A 16,463-nucleotide genomic window follows, 5' to 3' on the forward strand; every position below is an offset into this window, starting at 1 on the left:
TTTGCATGTTAAAGATGTTTGTGAGATTTTTTTACCTTGCACTTACCTTACACTGCAGTCTCATGCTTCTGCTCTTTCTCCTCTTCCCAGCTGCTTGAACATTGCACACTGTCAGGCAAGAGATCACTCCACCACAGAGTTTGCATAGAACTGGTGCTGGTTGCTACTGGAATACTATTGTATTACTTTTCTGTATCCACTTTAGTAAATTTGGTAAGGATTTGGTTTGGCTATAGCTAGAAATATCCACTCTCCTTATTTTACAACCATGTTTATAACTTCAATATGCATGATTACAGTAAATCCAACCCCCAATATATAAAATGTCAGACTTCAAGATAATGCCATTTTAAAATCTTCAGGTTTCATTAACCATTTCAATACAGGGCATTTTCACCCCCTTCCCGCCCAGACCAATTTAAAATTTTCAGCGCTGTCGCACTTTGAATGACAATTGCGCGGTTGTGCGATGTGGCCCCAAAACAAAATTGACATCCTTTTTTCCCCACAAATACAGCTTTCGTTTGGTGGTATTTGATCACCTCTGCGTTTTTTATTTTTTGCGCTATAAACAAAAGAAGAGCGACAATTTTGAGAGTTCCACCCAAAAATTGAACTTAGCCTGAATTTTCCGGAAGGTTTCTTTATGACAAACACGTGAGAATATACCCACTGGCCCTCTTCCTCTCGGGGTACCTGAACCAGGACTCTTTGGTCTAATAGATCCCCTAGTAACAGACCTAGGGCTTACGCTTTTTCCCGTTCCCTTGGTAACTGGGTGAGCAGAAACATTGGGGGGGGGGGGGAGTTAAATCGAACTCCAACCTGTAACCGTTCCTTATAATGTCCAGAACGAACGGGCTTGGAGTTGATTTTGTCCACTGTGGAAGGAACTTCCCCAGTCTTCCTCCCACTGGGACACAGGCGTCACTGGGATTTGGTGGTGGATTTAGGAGAATTAAACAGGATACCTCCTCTTCCACGCCCTTTTTGACCCGTCCAATATTTTTTATGGGCCGGACATCCCTCTTGTTTTGACTTTGCTGCTTGAAGCCACGAAAAAAACGCTTATTCTCGTTTTTCTTTTTCTTTCCAGGAAAGGATTTCTTCCTATCCCGAGTTCTTTCTAGTGCCTCCTGGAGGCCAGATCCAAGCAGGTGGTCGCCCGAAAAGGGCAACCCACAGAGCTTCAGCTTGGAGGCCGAGTCGCCTGTTCATGTTTTGAACCAAACTGCCCACCTGGCTGACCTTGCCGCCAGTTTGACCGACTCCGCCGAGGCGTCTGCTAGGAATCCAACTGCTTTGAACAGCAAGAGGAATGATTTCAGTAGCTGCTGCCTAGATGGGCCAGCAGAGATGGGAGACTGCAATTGTGTGAGCCAGCACTCCAGATTCCTGGCCACACAAGTGGCTGCAAGGGCTGGTTTCAACCCTATTGAAGAGGCATCCCAGGCTCTTTTAAGTAGCACATTGCCTCTCCTGTCCATGGGGTCCTTCAGCGACCCTAAGTCATCAAACGCCAGGTCTGTTTTCTTAGACACCTTGGCTAAAGGCGCGTCCAGTTTTGGAATTTTGTTCCACGGATGGGAAGCATCGGCCTCAAAGGGGAATCTCCAGTTTGAGACTACCTGAAAAGAAGGGTCTCCTTTCCGGCTGTTCCCACTCCAGTAAAATCGACTCAATCAGCGATTTATGTACGGGAAACACCCTGGCTTTTTGAGCACTGCACCCCTGATACATCTGGTCGTGCTTGGAGAGTTGGACTGACTCCTCCTTTCCAATGTGTCGTAAATTGCTTTCAACAAATCACTCGCGTCATCAAGGGTTAACTAATACCTCGACCCCCTGGAGGAATCTTCTTCCGCCTCAGAACCGGACTGAGTCAGCCTGAGAAGAGGTGTGTGATCTGGAAAACCTGTTCCTCCTCCTCCTGTGCTGCTCCTACCTCTTAGGGTTCAGACAGGGAAGGTGCACTGGCTGCTCTGGAGAGGGAGGATGGCATCTGCACCCTGTCCATCATACCCCTGAATGATTGGAAAGTGGACGCTAGTTCGTCTTTAACCAAATTCAAGACTTTAACGAGGTTGCTGACACAATCCGGGCATAGTGGCTTCCTCCAATTAGAGCCTAACTTAACCCCACAGATGGCACATTTCTTCCTAGGTATCTGTACAGGTGTCTTGTCCTGGGCTTTAACCTAAAAGTCAAACAAACCAGAAGACAAGGTCTAATTAGAATACCTCCCTGACCCGTTCCACCTCTGTGTCAGTTTAGGAAGTGCCCCAACCCATCACCTTAGGTTCCCCACCCAGGGAGGGAGTACATAGGTCCCGAGGACCCTGATCCCCCAGTGTAAGAAGTGGTCCACCCTCACCACCTTACCTGGGAGATGCCGGAGCCTGTTGAACCGGAGTCTGTAGCCTGCCCAGCTTCCTCCATGGTTCCCAGTGTCTGTGCGACCCCGCCGAGCCTTTAACACCGCTACAGATGCATGCTATCACCCCCGCTGCCCAAATGATGGACAGGAACCGTGTCCAAGTGGCGCCCTTTTATGACGTTGTTCCACCGGCAACCGTCACTTCCGCCCGATGGAACGCAGAAGCCCCGCCCCTCGGTGCCGTTCCAGAAGCCGCCACTGTGGTCAGATCGACGTGGCTGGCCAGCGTCTCCCGCCCGCCGACCACTATACTGCTGCCGCAGGTAATCTCAGGGCTAGGGGTCTGTGCCAACAAAGGGTCCTGCTCCCCTGAGCAAACAACAGCGGTGGGACCGGCAACCACGCTCTTCCCCACAGGACAGAGGGGAGACCAGGCCGAGGAGAGTCACAGCCAGGGGCTCCTCCCAGGACAGTCCTGAGACCTGGAGCTCCCTAAGTTCCTGAGCGTGCTCCTTCCCGTCTGGCAGGAAACACAATAACTGAGGAGGAGGCCTGGAGGACCATCTTTAAAGAAATGGGTATGCGTGTTTCCTGGCCCAGAGGTAGGAGCCCAAGGTCTCAGAGGCTGTCCTGGAAGATGAGTTGAGAAAAGATTCAAACAAGTATTATATTTAAAAAATCAGCTGCTTTTGATTCAGCAAGCTAAAGTTCATCCAGTTAGGTTTTAGATATACTTTACAGTATACTTTATACTTTAAAGCCAATCATTGTGAGAAAATGATGAGACAAAGTTTACCACTGCCTACCACCATTGATTATCTTTATCTGTGGAAAATTCTGTATTATATCTAATTTTAGTGTTTCTAGCGATTGATCAATCCGCCAGGAACCACCAGGGATGGCCACCACACTGGACCGCCAGGTATGCCATACTAGACCACCAGGGATATGCCAATCAGTGCCCAGGCAGCTGCCAATCAGTGCACATCAGCAATGCCTGCCAGTGCCATCAGTGATGCATATCAGTGCCATCTATCAGTGCCGCATTTCAGTGTCCATCAGTGCAACATATCAGTGCCACCCATAAGTATCCATCAGTGCAGCCCTTCAGTGCCCAGTGTCACCTATTAGTGCCCACCCATGAGTGTCCATCAGTGCCACCCATCAGTGCCCATCGTCAGTGCCACCTTATCAGTGCCACCTTATTAGTGCCCATCAGTGAAGGGGAAAACTTACATATTTACAACATTTTATAACAGAAAAAAAAGAAAAACTTGATAAAAAATGAAAAACCACAGAAGGTGATAAAATACCACCAAAAGAAAGCACTATTTGTGGGAACAAAATGATAACAATTCTGTTTGGGTACAGTGTAGCATGACCACGCAATTGTCATTTAACCAGCGACAGCACTGAAAGCTCAAAATAGGCTTGGGCAGGAAAGGGGTGTAAAGTGCCTGGTATTGAAGTGGTTAAAGGGGTTGGTAATGTGTTTTTACAGTTGTTAGATTTTACATATGTGGTAATAGCATATGGAGGCATGTGTCAGGGGACAACATTAAAAGCATTGCTTTGAGAAATGATAAAAAGTAACAATATAAACAGTCTAAACTGATCTATATAGTCAATACATTACACTTTGCTGTCCCTCTTGCTGCTATTTTGTTTAGCACAGCTCCACATAGAGAGAACGGGCCACTATCCTAAGTGGCCAATATATATCCCAATTAGGTAAGCAATGCATTAATGCAGATTATCGTGGCTGTACATTTATGTGCGACATACGAATAGTAGAAGCACTATAACTATGCTGTACATTTGTAGATGCTATTTAGATTATAATTTGTATTACCTGGGTTTTGTTATCATGTTCAGCCAACAAAGACATTTCGTTGGGAGTATTACAGAATAATGTGTGATATTCTGCAGTATTACATGCATTAAACATTTACAGTAATGCCCTGTACACACGATCGGTTCATCTGATGAAAACGAACCGATGGATTTTTCTTTATCAGATATCCGATGACGCTGACTTTCATCAGTCTTGCCTACACACCATCGGTTAAAAATCCGATCGTGTCTAAACGCTGTGATGTAAAACACAACGACGTGCTGAGAAAAATTAAGTTCAATGCTTCGGGGCATGCGTCGACTTGATTCTGAGCATGCGTGGATTTTTGACCGATGGATTTCCCCACAGACGATCGTTTTTTTCTATCGGTTCTTTAACCATACGAAATTTTTTAAAACAGGTTCTATTTTTTTCACCGATGGGAAAAAAACTGATGGGGCCCACACACGATCGGTTTGTCCGATGAAAACGGTCCGTTTTCATCAGACGAACCGATCGTGTGTACAGGACATTAGAGATCGATTACATGTCAAAATGCCGATTTTACATTTACAAAGGCATGTTCGCCAGTATTTAGGCACTTTTCCATTAGCATGTTCGCCTAGTTGAGGTCCTAATTGGGAGTAACTAGATGTAGAGCGAACATTGCTTCCCGTTTTTCTTAGTAAATGAACCCATGTATGTTGTACTGACTGTTTGCCCATGCAGTCCTAAATATGTTGGAGAGACTACACAGAAGGCTTGTGAAAGCATAAATATTCTATATAAAGAACTTTCCGCCGCCTGACATTTTTATAGAAGCACAACTGAAGTTTCAGTTGATTGACCATGTCATTAACCACTTGCTTACTGGGCACATAAACCCCCTTCGTGCCCAGGTGAAATTTCAGCTTCCGGCACTGCGTCGCTTTAACTGACAATTGCGCGGTCGTGCGACGTGGCTCCAAAACAAAATTGGCGTCCTTTTTTCCCCACAAATAGAGCTTTATTTTGGTGGTATTTGATCACCTCTGCGGTTTTTATTTTTTGCGCTATAAACAAAAAAAGAGCGACAATTTAAAAAAAAATATATATATATTTTTTACTTGTTGCTATAATAAATATCCCAATTTTTTTTTAAAAAAACTATTTTTTTTCTCAGTTAAGGCCGATACGTATTTTTCGACAGTATTTTTGTAAAAAAATAAAAAAATCGCAATAAGCGACTGGTTTGCGCAAAAGTTATAGTGCCTACAAAATGGGGGATAGATTTATGTTTTGTTTTTTTTTACTTGTAATGGCAGCGATTTTCGATTTTTTTTGTCAGGGCTGCGATATTGCGACGGACGTATCGGACACTTTTGACACAATTTTGGGACCATTCACATTTATACAGCGATCAGTGCTATAAAAATGCACTAATTACTGTATAAATGTGACTGGCAGTGAAGGGGTTAACACTAGGGGGTGAGGAAGGGGTTAAATGTATTCCCTCATTGTGTTCTTACTGTGTGGGGGGAGGGGACTGACTGGGGGAGGTGACCGATGCTGTGTCCCTATGTAAAGGGACACAGATCGGTCTCCTCTCTCCCTCACAGCTCGTGGAGCTCTGTGTTTACACACAGAGCTCCACGTCCTGCTGTGTTCCCGACGATCGCGAGTGTCTGGCGGACATCGCGGCCGCCAGGCACTCGCATCGGCTCCGGAGCGATGCGCCGGGCACGTTGTTTCCCCGCTGCGCGCCCCCAGCGGCGCACACAGGGAACAACAACAGCAGGACGTCCATCCGGCACTTGAGAGCCGCGCTGTGGACGTCTTTCGACCATAGCGCGGATCTCAAGTGGTTAAACCATGTCAGGGTGGAGGTCAGGATTTTACATTTAAATAAAGTGAGGTATTTTGAATACATACCCTGGGTTCATGTACACCAGGGGCTTTGAACCATGACTTATTCATTTGAATGATCAGGTATTGTATTTTGTGTGACGACGTCTAGGGTTTGATGTATAACATTTTGTGCTTTTTTATTCTTCTTATTATACGTTTTTCCACTTTTCCGACAAAAAGCTATAGCGGATTCCTCCTTGCACCATTTCTATATATCCTTTCTTTTTAAAGCGGTATTAAACTCCACTAAAGTTTTTTTTTTTTTTATGTGTAAAGAGGGTTTATGCTATAACATGCTAGTATGCACAGCATTTTGGCATATTATGGCAGACTTGCCGGTCAAAAGAAGCCGTCCAGTGCTGTACTGTCAGCGCTCAGTCATCTCCATCTTCTCCCATTCATCTTCCTTACAAATTTGCTCTGTTCAGCTGCTTGAATGGCCAGGCCGCGATAACATCACTCCCACATATATGTGCACAGGAGTCACTTCATCACAGCACAGAGCGGGTGACATAAATATGCCCTGGGCTGCATATGCATGGCTCAGTGTACATTACTGCTGACAGACCAGCCAAAGCAATTATGTCAAGAGAGACCGATAGGATCTCTTTTGTCATACAAGCCCTGCCTGTCAACCTTTTCTTTTTAATGTGTACAATATCACTCTAAAAAGAGTTATGAGAGCTCACATGGTGTTGGTGATTAGATGAGGCAATTTCTTCTGTTTCCTTATCTGTAATCATCTTGCTAAAGAACACGGTATGCTTAAAACCGTTGATTTTACCTTGTATCTTTGGCAAATCCAATAAACAATAGAAGTGTGCTGAAACTGCCTGTTCTTATTTTGATATGTAGGAGGGTTATCCTTGTGTTTTGTGGACACACTATTGACCTGTAAGGTAAAAGTGCGGCATCCTATCGGGGAAATGTATACAAACTGGAGCAGCTGTGTATGGCAGCCAATCAGCTTCTATCTTACATTTTCAAAGCTTAACTCAACAAGCTGAAGTTAGAAGCTGATTGGTTGCCATGAACAGTTGCTCTAGTTATTCAAAAATATATAGTGGGTATGGAAAATAATCACCCCTAAAATAATCACATTTTGTTACTTTGCAACCTAAAATTAAGACAGAGAGTTTTTGTTTTATCCAGGTGTATTTACTAGTGCAAATTATAACATCCAAGTGAAAGATATAACACCACTCTCCTAGTGATGTACTTGTGACAGAGCCTATACGGGTTACGTTGCTGTTCCGGAACTTCTTTGCTAATTTGTATGCAACTGTGGCTCCAGACGACGACTCCCTGATGGAGGCCTTCCTCGCTGGCCTGCCCATCCTTCGGTTAACCGAGGAGCAGGTCAGCGACCTGGAGGCACCACTGACAGAGGAGGAGATCTCCAGGGCGATAGCGGAGCTCCCCGGCTCTAGGGCCCCGGGCTCGGACGGCCTACCTGCGGAGTTCTACTCCACCTTTTCCGAAGTATTAGTGCCCAGACTTCTTGCTTTATATGCCTCAATATTTGAAAGTTTCGAACTCCCAACCTCTATGCGAGAGGCCACTATAATACTAATTCCCAAACCTGGCAAGGACCCACACCTCCCGGAATCTTATCGCCCCATTTCATTGCTTCAGGTGGACGTCAAGATACTGGCAAAAGTGCTTGCTCTCCGCCTGAACGCAGTGATCCTGTCTCTGGTCCATGAGGATCAGGCCGGCTTTATGCCGGGTCGGAAAACTTCTTTTAATCTAAGGAGACTGTTCATTAACCTCCAGACAACATACGACAACCTGGGATCCAGGGTGATTGTAGCCTTGGATACCGCCAAGTCATTCGATTCAGTTGAGTGCAGGTATCTCTGGACCTGTTTAGACAGGTTTGGCCTGGGCCCTAGGTTTATAAGATGGGTGCAGCTCCTCTACCAAAGTCCGGTGGCCAGGGCTCTGGCCAATGGATGGCCCTCGGAACAGTTTCCCCTATCTAGAGGCACGAGACAGGGGTGCCCCCTGTCGCCGCTGCTTTATGCACTGGCGGCAGAACCCCTCACAATAGCCATACGATCGTATTCAGGGATAGAGGGACTGCAGAGAGGAGGGGTGGTGGAAAAAATCAGCACCTACGCAGACGACACCCTATTATATCTAGAGGACTCGGGTAGATCCCTGCCTATAATAGAAAGTTTCAGGGTTTTCTCTGGCCTCCAGATTAATTGGGATAAATCCCAGATACTCCCTCTAGACCGCTTCCGCGGCCCTGTGACAGAGCACTACTGCCCCTTCAGAGGGTGGATACCATCAAGTACTTGGGCATTCGGACCACCCGCGACCCTGCGGACTATGTCCCACTCAATATCATGCCACTATATGACATGCTGAAACAAAAGACACAAGTGTGGGCTCGCCTCCCATTGGGAGTAATGGGTCGCATAAACCTTGTAAAAATAGTCATTTTGCCTAAAATACTTTACATGATATGGCACTCCCCGGTGTACCTGGTGCTAAGACACTTCAAAATTATGGAAATAATTGACCTCTCCATTATGGCGGAGGTCAATAGTGTGCTGCCCTTTAAGAAATTGGTATACTCTCATAGGGGGTGCCCCTCAAAGTACAATAAGGTATGGGACAGGTGGCTCAGGGAAACTGCAACATGTATCTGATTATGCCTGACCAGGATATAGCATCTGGATCCCCTGGGATTTCCTGCGGTTTATCTACATCAGGGAGGGGATTGTATGTCGCAGCGCAATATGTATACTGTATGGATTTGTTCAACTGCTCACGGTACCAATGACTAAGTCTTTAATTAATGCACGCACGGATGGAGGTTGTTGTTGTTCCAAGCCTTTATTGAGAAATACTGCTTGTTATGCTCAATGTCTGTCAAGGCAGACTGTTGTAAGTACTTTCTTTTTTGCTCAATAAAAGCTTTTGATGAAAGATATAACACCAACATGTCAGAAAAAAATATCAAAAACAGAATCACTAAGTTGGAAAAAGTATCACCCCTTATGTCAATATTTTGTTGGGCCACCTTTGCTTTAATTACAGCCTTTAGTCTGTTGGGATTTGTCTCTACGAACTTTGCTCATCTAGACTTTGTAATATTTGCCCACTCTTCTTGCAGAATTGCGCACGTTCAGTTAAATTTTGATGGTGACTGTTTGTGAACTGTAGTCTTCAAGACATTCCACAGATTTTCAATATTGTTTAAGTCTGGGCTCTGACTAGGCCATGCAAGGACATTGGGCCAAATCCTCAAAAAAGCTGCCTAACTTAACTTTCAGCAGTTAAGTTACACTGACTTAAAATTTCTACCTAAGTGCCTGATCCACAAAGCACTTACCTAGAAATTACACGCCGTGTAACTTAAGTGCCTCCGTCGCAAGGCGGTCCTCCTCTCCGGGGGGCGTTTAAAATTTAAATGAGGCGCGCTCCCGCGCCGGCCGTACTGCGCATGCGTGTGACGTAATTTTCCCGACGTGCAGCGCGCGAACGTAATTTACGCCGGGCTTTGTGGATTGCGACGGGACACTAAAGTTGCGACGGGTGAAAAAAAAATATACGCGCCGGGAAAACAAATAATTATAAAAAAAATTGACAGCGTCGCTCGGCATGCATTCCTGAGGGAGAACTCCATGCCAATTTTCAAAGAAAAAAACGGCATGGGTTCCCCCCCCAGGAGCATACCAGGCCCTTAGGTCTGGTATGGGTTGTAAGGAGACTCCCCCTACGCCGAAAAATCGACGTAGGGGGTCCCCCTACAATCCATACCAGACCCGTATCCAAAGCACGCTACCCGGCCGGTCAGGAAAGGAAGTGGGGACGAGCGAGCGCCCCCCCCCCTCCTGAGCCGTGCCAGGCCGCATGCCCTCAACATGGGGGGGTTGGGTGCTCTGGGGCAGGGGGGCGCACTGCAGGCCCCCCCACCCCAGAGCACCCTGTCCCCATGTTGATGAGGACAGGACCTCTTCCCGACAACCCTTGCCGTTGGTTGTCGGGGTCTGCGGGCGGGGGGCTTATCGGAATCTGGGAGTCCCCTCAAATAAGGGGGCCCCCAGATACCGGCCCCCCACCCTAAGTGAATGGATATGGGGTACATCATACCCCTACCCATTCATCTGGAGGCAAAAAGTGAAAGTTATTAAACACAAAACACAAGGGTTTTTAAAATAATTTGTCTGCTCCGGAGGCCCCCCCTGTCTTCTTTATTAGCTCTAATACCAGGGGGGGCTTCTTCTTCCACTCTCCGGGGGTCTTCTCCGCTCTCCGGGGGGGGTTTCTTCTTCCGCTCTCCGGGGGGGGGGGTCTTCTCCGCTCTCCGGGGGTCTTCTTCTATCTTCGCCGCTCTCCGCTGTTGACTCGGCGCACCCCGGTTCTTCTGCAGCTGTCTGGTGCCTTCTTCTTCAGCGCTGGCTGCCTGCTATCTTCGTGTGTTAGCTCAATTACTAACAGGCAGCCAGCGCGGTCTTCTGTGACGTCATGTTCTTCTTCTCCCTTCTTCCGATGTTGACACGTCGCCTCTTCTCACTGCAATGATGGAAGCGCGCCTTGCATCCCATTTATATAGGCTTTACCGTCCCATCATGCTCCGGTAGGTACCCACGTGGTGGGTGCCTACCCACGTGCACCCACCACGTGGGTACCTACCGGAGCATGATGGGACGGTGATGCCTATATAAATGGGATGCAAGGCGCGCTTCCATCATTGCAGTGAGAAGAGGCGACGTGTCAACATCGGAAGAAGGGAGAAGAACATGACGTCACAGAAGACCGCGCTGGCTGCCTGTTAGTAATTGAGCTAACACACGAAGATAGCAGGCAGCCAGTGCTGAAGAAGAAGGCACCGGACAGCTGCAGAAGAACCGGGGTTCGCCGAGTCAACAGCGGAGAGCGGCGAAGATAGAAGAAGACCCCCGGAGAGCGGAGAAGACCCCCCCGGAGAGCGGAAGAAACCCCCCCCGGAGAGCGGAGAAGACCCCCGGAGAGTGGAAGAAGCCCCCCCTGGTATTAGAGCTAATAAAGAAGACAGGGGGGGCCTCCGGAGCAGACTAATAAATTATTTTAAAAACCCTTGTGTTGTGTGTTTAATAACTTTAACTTTTTGCCTCCAGGTGAATGAGTAGGGGTACGATGTACCCCATATCCATTCACTTAGGGTGGGGGGCCGGTATCTGGGGGCCCCCTTATTTGAGGGGACTCCCAGATTCCGATAAGCCCCCCGCCCGCAGACCCCGACAACCAACGGCAAGGGTTGTCGGGAAGAGGTCCTGTCCTCATCAACATGGGGACAGGGTGCTCTGGGGTGGGGGGGCCCGCAGTGCGCCCCCCTGCCCCAGAGCACCCAATCCCCCCCATGTTGAGGGCATGCGGCCTGGCACGGCTCAGGAGGGGGGGCGCTCGCTCGTCCCCACTCCCTTTCCTGACCGGCCGGGTAACGTGCTTTGGATACGGGTCTGGTATGGATTGTAGGGGGACCCCCTACGTCGATTTTTCGGCGTAGGGGGGGTCTCCTTACAACCCATACCAGACCTAAGGGCCTGGTATGCTCCTGGGGGGGAACCCATGCCGGTTTTGATTTTACAAATTGCCGTGGAGTTCTCCCTCAGGAATGCATACCAAATGCCGTCGCTTGAATGTGCTTTTACATGGTGTTACTAACTTTACACCATGTAAAAGCAGCCCTAATTTTACACTTGCAAACTAAAACTTACGGCGAAAATACGAAGCTGAAAAGCTTTGTGGATCGCCCTAAGTGCTAATTTGCATACCAGAAGCGGCATTTCGACTCGAAATGCCCCCAGCGGCGGATGCGGTACTGCATCCTAAGGTCCGGCAGTGTAAGTCCCTTACAGATGTCGGATCTTCTGCCTAACTTTGGAAAACTGATTCTGTGGATCAGTTCCAAAGTTAGAACCAGGGATACGACGGCTTAAGCCGGCGTATCCCTTTTGAGGATATGACCCATTGTGTACTGGAAAAACAGTAATAAGGATTCCATCCAAAGTTGAATGAGGACTGTCAGATATCCATGATGGACTCCAAAACATGCGATAAATCACATCAAATTGTATGCATGAAAAACAAATGATCCGCGCATAGTGTGATACTGTTTGACAATTAATGGTAAAAAAAGGGGGTTTACAGCAAATTCAATAAAACAAGGTTGTAATTAAAATGGAGTATAGGCAACAATTCCAAGATGCTCTTTGAATCGTTGCCAATACTCCATTTTAAATACAAGCTTGTTTTATTGTTTGACCCACATGCTATACAGTATGTGTGTCCATCGAATCTGGCAAGCGTGAACACTTTACCATTTTGACTGTATTTTCAAGATTCATTCCGTATTATCTAAGAAAGTCCTTTCACTTTATTCTGAAACTCTAATGCCCCGTACACACGATCGGAATTTCCGATGGAAAAATTCCGACTGTGTGTATGCCCTTCTGAGTTTTTCCATTGAATATTCCGAGGAATTCCGTCGAGTTTAGATAGAGAACATGTTCTCTTTTACTCCGATGGAATTGAGTTCAACCGGGCAAAAGCCCGGTCGTGTGTACGGGACATAATGGGCTTTCCATATATGTTTATTATTCACCTTGGACTTTTGTGTTTTGGTTTTGTTCATATTCAATTTTGCATTGCCTTCCTATTCACTTGCTCACTTAGCACCACACTTTTGTTTTTTAATTCTATTTTGCACTGTATGTCTAGTGACGTGTTGGCTGCTTATTTTGTTCTCTATGCGCATTTTTTTTTTTACAATGGTTCATAGTAATGCCAGATTAAATTATAGGACAATCTGAATCCCAATTATGTAACCGAACTGACAACTAGTGGGAAGAAGAGAATTGACCAGTTACCGCCCATTTTTGGAACCAATCAATTAGAAGAAAGTAAATATTGGTCTGGGAGTCGTCAATAGAGACAATGGATCCAGATCATCGATAAGAGATCCCACTATAAGAAAAAAAACATGCACACTTTCTGACACACTTCCTGGATGACACTGAGAAGGCTGCTGCCCGTAGACCACTGCCAATATCACCGACTTCTTACTGCTGAGACGAACCACCATCTTATCCCATAACACTTTTTTTTTTTAAGTAGTGGTGAGATATAGATTAAGTATCTTTACTAACCTCTTTGCTTCCAAAATCGTAGGAATTGTATTTTACTGCTAGTGTTTTTATATATTATTATTTACAGTGTGCAGGGCAAATGTATCTGCTAAATTTATCCCACGTATTTAGTCTATTTTGTATGTTGAAATTGTATTGTGCATGGTTAAATTGGGTACAGATCTGTGTTGCAACTAGGTTGCTATTGTCAGTGTGGACCAGTTGTTTGTTTATTGTTCATGCCAATTCAGCAAATCTATTGACTTTAGAACTTATTTTGATTATAGTTGTTTTTTGCTCTTTGAGATACGTTTCTGTCTTTCCTACGTCCTTCGACTCAGTAAGAGAGAAACTGCCTTAAGAGTGCTTATGTATTTTATTTTGATATTTTGAATCACGCTTTATCACATTTTATTTTTGGTTGTATCTGCTTCTGTGTTCTGGCTTTCAAATTTAAAAAGTAATTCCATTTCAATTGTGTTGATTTCCTTGATTGTGTGTGAATATTAATCACCATTAATTCTAGATTTGTATATAAATATATAATAATAATAATAATATATTGTATTTTAATAAATTATCTTTTTATCAATAATTTATTTGTGAGATATTTATATATTTAGTAAGAAATCATCATCATCATCATCATCATCATCATCATCATCATCATAAGCTAAAGAACTCCAAAAACTGATGGTTGTGGTATACTATTGAGTGTCTGAACACAATTAATTGTGTTTATTACGTTATTTTTTTTATTTGCCGTAATCAGCCTGGAGGCACTGTTTAAGAATTTTCTTTATAATTCAAGCGCCGCCTTTTTATTAATTTCTAATTCGCCAAGCCCCTTCTTTATTTACTTTTCCCCATATTCATCATAATTCGATTTTTATACCACACACTCACGACATAACAGATGGTATTTTGCCCCATCCATTTTTCATCTACCCCGAGTGCTCCAGTCCATGCTGCAGAGAAACACCCCATAACAGGATATTACCACCTCCATTCTTTACTGTAGAAAAAGTGTTATTTGGATGGCGGGCTGTATTGGATTTCCGTCAGGCATATTGTTTGGTGTTGTGGCCAAATAATTCAAATTTAGTGATTTAGTTTTTCCAACTCAGTGATTCTGTTTTTGTTTTTTTTTTCTTTTTTTTTACATATTGATGTTAAATCTTTCACTTGGATGTTATAAGTTGCACTAGTAAATACAGCTGGATAAAACTGTGTCTTCATTTCAGGCTTCAAAGTAACAAAATGTGATTATTTTCTATACCCACTGCTGTGTAATATATATATATATATATATATATATATAACATATTACATAATACATACACACACAAATATGACAATGATTCATATGCCTTAAGTGACACTGGGCATCCAGGAACGCAAAAGGAATGGTACAAAAAGTTCCCTTCTAATGAGAGTTGGCATTTTAATTTTAGTACCAACAGTCTCAGCCACAAGGCAGCCTCCAGGCTATCAAACAAAATATCACATTCCCAGACGATTGTTTGTCTTATGATGATATAGTTGTAGACATAACTCATTTGACGTGACTCTTGATATGAACCTCATTTTGGATTATTGGGTTGCAAGAAAGAGAGGATGCAGAAAACAGAGTTGTTATGGGTGTCATCCTTGAAGTTTAGTTTTTGGACAGGACTTCTCTGACTTTGTCAATGATAGTGTCAACTTCTGCCATGGCTCCAAGACCTGTGGAACACAAAAAATGTGACTAAGCTATCAAAATGAGCTAAGGGCTAAATATTGGGAGCACGGATTCGTGACCACCAATAATAAATGTTGTCATCTGGTATGAAGAGATAAGATATTCACAGTGTAATAAACAGAAATGCAACCTTACAGCAATGCTAGCCTCAGAATATACTTGTATAAAATAGTATGTATTAGCTGTACTGAAAGTTTGCACATTTATACAGATCATAAACTCTGCCATTTCCTTTTTCATGTTTGTAGATACAAACCTGGCTGGCGAGGGCTAGGTGTCAACCCACAGGGCACCGTCTTAGATGAGGGGCACTCACAGCTGAAGTTTCATTTCTGCTAGCCAGCTATTTAAGTCTCTGTGAACAGTATTAATACTTGCATAAAGCACTTCCAAATATGTGGCCACCCCTTCCGTCACCTCATCATATGCGTTATGAAAACCAATTTGATGCACTCAAAGCTTAAGTGTGGTTAAGGTGGCTGTGCAACAGTCTCTGAAAATGACTTCCTCTACAGAGCAAAGCTGTGCCCACGAAATAGATAATAATCAGGGCTTAGGCGTAGCATAGGGGATTTGAGATGTTTTAGAGATAAGAAGTCTAGGCACATTTTTCACACATATTTTTATTTATTTTTCTATCAAAATTATTATTATTTTTTTCATAAAACAATACAAAAATGAAAAACAGAATAAAAATTAAAAAACACATAATGTTTTTCTCACAAAAGAAACCCACCCATACACGCCTCCCAAAAAAACGAAAATTTAATTATTTGCACCAACCAGAAAATGCTTCAAACTTTACTCAAGACCATTTATCTCATTAATGCTTCTTAATGGATTATACATATTTATCCCCTTCTCATGTCATTATTAGTTTTCATCAGTATTATTAATTCGCTCAACTGATTGTTCAGACAGATTGGAGACTAGCCACCAATGCCAACTTCAAGATTTTTTTTTTTTTTAGAGCTCCTCCTATGTTTATATGTCAATTACCCCTGTCTTAATCCTAAATCGCCCTAATTCATTCATCCATCGCTGGCAGGTATTTTGATATCCCCTTTTGTAATATAAGTTTACGAGCTATATACATAATTCTCAGCCACATCACACGCATTTCAGCTGGGAGGGTGGCTTCCGGGATAACCCCTAGTAATGCTATTTTTGGTTTAAAATTAACTTGTGTAAAACATAACAAATTTAAGGTATCAAAAACATATGTATAAGTGTACCTTACACACATGTGCAGATAAACAAGTAAACAGGAATCTGCTTTTCACTTGATTTCATAAATGCCTTTCTTGTTAATTTAGGGACTCCAGGATTCAGAGACATGTGGGTTATTCTGCTGCCTACAGGAGGAAACAGTGACCAACCCTGTATTACCCCTTCCACATCCTATATGCCTTTTTTGCTAGTGTACTGGGAGGATGGATGCTTTTCCTCTAATAATAAAAATGTTAACCATTTTTATTAGCCACTTTAATTTCTTGTTCC

General features: G+C 44.3%; 1 protein-coding gene across 5 annotated transcripts in view; it reads right to left on the bottom strand.

Annotated features, from left to right (window-relative positions):
• Positions 1 to 14,641: 14,641 nt before the first annotated feature.
• The window catches only part of PPCDC (phosphopantothenoylcysteine decarboxylase), a 62,198-nt gene continuing 60,376 nt past the window's right edge, over positions 14,642 to 16,463 (bottom strand). For all 5 annotated transcript variants that reach the window (XM_040342887.1, XM_040342888.1, XM_040342885.1 and 2 more), the window contains one exon: positions 14,642 to 14,947. In XM_040342887.1, coding sequence (XP_040198821.1) covers positions 14,880 to 14,947 — 68 coding nt within the window. In that variant the 3' untranslated portion in view covers positions 14,642 to 14,879. The remainder of the gene's footprint in view (positions 14,948 to 16,463) is intronic.

The sequence above is a fragment of the Rana temporaria genome, chromosome 3, assembly GCF_905171775.1.
Source record: "Rana temporaria chromosome 3, aRanTem1.1, whole genome shotgun sequence".
Classification (NCBI taxonomy): Eukaryota; Metazoa; Chordata; class Amphibia; order Anura; family Ranidae; genus Rana; species Rana temporaria.